General features: G+C 53.1%; 1 protein-coding gene across 1 annotated transcript; it reads left to right on the top strand.

Moving 5' to 3' along the window:
- The first annotated feature begins 2,027 nt into the window (after positions 1-2,027).
- Positions 2,028-4,773, top strand: LOC110204286 (SUN domain-containing protein 2-like). The gene is given in 8 exon segments (XM_078148452.1): positions 2,028-2,032; positions 2,389-2,620; positions 2,799-2,883; positions 3,112-3,141; positions 3,144-3,235; positions 3,388-3,555; positions 4,383-4,475; positions 4,744-4,773. Coding segments are annotated over 8 exon segments (735 nt in total).
- The last annotated feature ends 354 nt before the right edge of the window (positions 4,774-5,127 follow it).

Below are 5,127 nucleotides of genomic sequence, written 5' to 3'. Positions count from 1 at the left end.
GAATGCTTTGCACAAGATGGCCAGACAAACCACTCACAATCCACTTCATTCCTCTCAACCCAGTGTGGGAGACAGGATCAAAGTTCAAGCTTTGCCATTTGCTGACTTTCAGACCTTGGGCAATTCAATGTCTGCCTCTCCAAAACTCAGCCTCATCACTTCCCCCGCTTCAATTGAAATCAGTTGCCTCCCACAAGAGGCCCCCTAGCACCTTGTCACACGGTGCGGTGACCCTGGGAGCCCGGGGAGACTAGAACACTTCACCAAGGGGGAAGACATGAAGGCCATGTGCAGATCATGTTGGCTACCCACCAACAGCTTATCCATTTGAGTTTTGGAGCCATGATGAGCTTGCAGGCAGATCAAAAGTTCAAACAAGAACAGAAATAACCCAAATTCATACCAAACTTTATCTATACAATAGTACACACACACACACACACACACACACACACACACACACACACATATTTATCAGTGACTTTAGAGTTTCTCGTTCTGCTTTCATATCCCCCACCTTTCTCAGTATAGCCTCTCCATCTCCCCTTCCACATAGCCATCCCTTAAGCAGAAGAATAAAACAAGAGGGAAAGAAACGAGTTCAGGAAAACCAACCAACTCAGCATCAGAGATCTGCCTTCTGTGCAGATTCCATGTCAGTAGACTCCCAGCCCAGCATTAGGGGAAGAGAAGAATGTCCTCCTTGCTCATCTTTGGGGCCACGCTCGGACATGATCTTTTCACAACATTTAGTCTGGGATGTTGCTTAATCGCTCCATTTACATGGTTGTCTGTGGTGCTTGTTTATCTGGTACTGTTCCTTCATTTCTCTCACTTTGCCCCACTTCATATAAGTCTTGTCATGTGTATCTGTATACAACACACTTGTGCTTCCTTACAACATTCGAATACTTCATTGTGTCCATAAGCCACAGTTGGTTTCGCCATTCCCCTGCGGATGCTTCTCGCCTTTGTTTCTGGTTCTTTGCTGCCCAAATACTTTCCTGGTGGTGGGATTGGTATGACACTGAATAAGTAAGTGAATTTAGGTACTTTGGTCCCTTTGCTTCTGTTGGCTTGACATACCCATGAGCAATGAATCTATCTCCAATTGTTGAGATTTGTCTCTCTGTGGGAAGGATGTTTTGTAATGGTGTTCCTGGAGTTCCGCTGTGTGTCTTGCTAGGTATACTCCAGGTATTGTATGCGGACCACTGCTGTTTTCAATGGAATATCTCTATCTTATCTCTCTGCTGGATTTTCTTAGTTGATGTATGGAAATGCTGATGGTTTTCATGGGTTTCTTTTCGATCCTGCAATTTGGTTGAAGGCGTTGTTTTCACCGATTTCTTTTCGTTGACTCTCTAGGATTCTCCGGGTAAAGGTTGGTGTTTTCCTCGGTCTCATTGTGTCCTCTTTTTCCTTACAGGAGCTGGAAAGCGGGGTGGTGCACAAGACATCTGAGTGGCACAGGTAAGGCCCCCAAATGACTGGCAAAGAGAAAAGGAGGGAAGGAGGGGTCGAAAGCTAGAGCAGAGCGAGCACAAGTGACATTCCCTGGGAGACGGTGGTCAGTGGAGCCAGAAGCCTTGGGTGAGCATGTGCATAGATGGATCCAAACTGAAGCAGACCTCAGAGAACAGTTGAAGGTACTGAGGCCTGGGAGGGAAATGGTGTGCCCAGGGTCTCGCAGGGAGTGGATGTCAGCAAAGACTTTCAGCCAGGCCTCTGACTCTGTCCTTCGCACTGAGTCATGGTTGTGTTCAGGAGAACCCCTTCAGTTCCATTTCCTGGCCTCTGTTTGACTCCATCCTCCAGTGCCTATTCTCCAGCTTGACCTTGCCCTTTCTTCTTGTCATTGGCTAGTTCTTCCCAAGAAGGCTTTGTGGAAACAAGGCCAAAGCAGATGGGTTCCCTAGAGGCCCAGCTGGTTGGCCTGAGGCAGGAGCTAGTGGCCTTGAGCCAGAGCCAGGCTGAGGTGGAGAAAGAATCACACCTTGGGCCAGAGAAGATGGTGGCCCTGCGCAATGAGGTGAGTCCTCCCATCCCCGACTTAGGCCACCTGCATCTCTCCATCTAAATTGGGCTATGTCAGCCAAGGGAGGTACCACCCTCGAAGCTGTCCACTGGGCGCTTCCCATACATGTAGGCCTACTGGGTGCACTTTGTGATATGGACAGGACATTCCTCATCTGTTACCTGGGAGAATAACAGCCCCTAGAGGGTTCAATGAGATTATTAAGCAGTGGAGAAATGCCAGTCTCTTGGTTCACCAACCCTTCCCTGACACCAAGCTGGCATGTGCTGACCCCAGAACTCAGAGTGACTCTAGACACCCCAGGCCCCCTGTCCAGGCCCTCTTGCTTCCTCATTTCTGCTGGTGCTCAGGGCTTTGCTGAGCTCTTTCGTCTGGTGGCTTCTAGTGGAGTCTAAGGTCCCTGGCTGGATTCAGCAGGTCCTTCATTTGAAGCTAGGGGAGGTGCAGGCCCAGCTTCGTGACCTAGAGCACCGAATCCTGAGGTATGTGACAGAGGAGCAGGATAAGTGTGCGGGCAAAGCTGCTGCCATCTTGAGGCTGAGCCTTGTGAAGGAAGGAGTGACCAGCGGGGTGACAAAGGAGGTGAGGTCTGCCCCACTCGCTATCTTCCTGGCTGGGGTCACTGGTTTGCCCTGAGAGGAGGCTGCCAGGAGGGAGGGGGAAACCCTGGCAGACCAGGTAGCTCACTTGCCCGGCCCGCATGGACTGGGCCAGCCCTGCAGGTGGCCCATCCCCTGAATGGTGCTTGCCTGTCTTTTAGGAAGTACACCAGATCGTAGAGCAGGCACTGAAAAAGTACAGTGCAGATCGCATCGGGCTGGTGGATTATGCCCTGGAATCTTCAGGTAGGTGGCCTGCAGAAAGCCAGAGGGCTTGGGACAAAAGGGATTGGAAAATCAAGATGGACTTGAAGAGACAGGAGGAATTGACAAATGAAGATGCCCCTTATGGGCCGGGGCAGTTAGGAGGGCTGATGGCCAGGCAGCGCCCCTCACCTTGAGGGCTCCCTCAGGCCATCTCTGGGTCCTCCCAGCCCTCAGGTCTCCCCCACTCCTTTCCTGTTGCTCTTTCAGGGGCCAGCATCGTCAGCCGCCGCTCGTCACAGACTATGGCATGAGGACGGAGTGGTCTGGCCATTTCACTCTTTTTGGCATCCCCTTGTGGCGCTATTTCCAGTCCCCAAGACTCATCCTCCAGGTAGCGCTGAACAAAGGTCCCCCAGCTTGCCTCTCTATGTCCCATGTCTCAGCGTCCTCTGTTGAGGCTGGGCTCCCAAGGCAGAGTGGCCCCACCACCAGGACCTGTTCCATCTGCTGCCTCCTTTCACCTGCCTTGTCTTGTGCCCACAGCCAGACGTCTACCCTGGCAACTGCTGGGCATTCAGGGGCCACCAGGGCTTCGTCGTGGTGCGCTTGTCTGCCCGCATCCAGCTCACTGCCATCACCTTGGAGCACGTGCCAAAAGCTCTGTCCCCAACCGCTGACATCCCCAGTGCCCCAAAGGACTTTGTCATCTTGGTGAGTACCTGAGCCTCCCAGCTCTCCTTTCTAGAGTGGCAGAAAGTGGTTTCTTCACAGCAGCATTGCCAGCTGAGGAATGCGACGGTGTGCCCATTTGACACGTGTGACATTGAGGCTGGTCTCCTGACTCCAGGCCCAGCCCTTCTGCTCCTCCCCCTCTTCTTCAAGAGGAACCAGGAAAGGACAATGACAGCAGCCAGAAGAGCCAAGATGACACTGCTACCACAAGGACCTTTTCACAGCAAGTTGCCTCCCTGGCCACGTGTGCCATGGTGGAGCTGGTCTGGGACGGTGACCACCATGCCCTACATAGTCACCACTCAGGGCAGAATTGGAACATCCACCTGAGGAGGATTTGAGAGAAAAGAGGGAGCCAGAGCAGAAGGTGACAAATGGAGGCAAGAGGGACACTTTAGGATCCCAATCCAGATACAGATGAAGAATTGAGGCTCACACACTTAGTGGCTTGTGCCAAGCCATTCAGAGGCTTAGGGGAAGAAGCTGAGAGGGAGGCCAAGGGCATGGAGGGCAAAGGCTCTGTCTATTGAGTTAGTGAGAGAGATGCTAGCAGATGAGGGGATCAAGGAAGGCAACCTCATGGTGGCTTTTGTTGGTTCTCCTATCCCCTCCCCAACTTATCCTGCTGCTACTGCATCCTCCAGCCTGTCCTCCTCCACCTCTTCCTCCTCCCCCACAGCCTCCCCACTCCTTTCCTTCCCTACATTGATTGGGATGCATGTGCTAACAGCATGCTATTTGTGCACAGGCCTGGCATCCATTCATCTGACCATCCATCCCCTCCCTTTGCTTTTCCTTCTGTACAGGGGCTAAATGAAGATTCTCAGGCAGACGGGGTGGCCCTCGGGCAGTTCACCTACGATAATGCTGGGGAGGCCATTCAGACCTTCCACTTGGAGGTATGCAGGGAGGCTCCCACAGCAGTCCGCCAGTGTCCCAGGAAGGCTGGTGATCTGGAAGGCAGGATCACTGGCCACAGGGCTGCTGTGGTTTTTCAGTGGCTGCAGTGGAAGCCAGGACCCCTTGGATCTGATAGGAAGCTGAGGGAAAACCTTGTGACTTAACTGAGCCACTGCTCTTTGAAGGAAGACTGGGGCACAAAGGCTGTGGGGGCAGGGCTTGCACCAAGGGATGTCAGGCCTTCCTGACCCCACTCTCTTCCCACAGGGCAACGACACAGCCCATACCAGCTGGTAGAGCTGCGAATCCTCAGCAACTGGGGTCACCCTGACTATACGTGCATTTACCGCTTCAGGGTCCATGGGAAGCCTGCCACTTAGCCCCGCCCCAGCCTGCTGCCTTCACCCCTTCCTCCTTCAGCCGCCACAAAGCAGCTCTCTCACCTCCTCCTCCCTGCCCCCGCTTAATCTCTTCTGCCCACTGTGCCTTCTGGGACAGAGACAAAACCTCCGTGGAGCCCTCTTGCCCACCAGGCCCACTCAGAGATGGAGAAGACAACCGGCTGGCCTTTGCTTCTCACAAGGCCAACAACCGGATTTGGGGGAAGTTTTAACCCAAGATCACCTGCAGTGGCATTTAGAAACAGCGTCA

Source organism: Phascolarctos cinereus, unplaced genomic scaffold (assembly GCF_003287225.1).
Source record: "Phascolarctos cinereus isolate Bilbo 61053 unplaced genomic scaffold, phaCin_HiC Scaffold_210;HRSCAF=792, whole genome shotgun sequence".
Classification (NCBI taxonomy): Eukaryota; Metazoa; Chordata; class Mammalia; order Diprotodontia; family Phascolarctidae; genus Phascolarctos; species Phascolarctos cinereus.
Note: the sequence above shows the minus strand (reverse complement) of the source record. Positions and strands in the feature narration are given on the sequence as shown.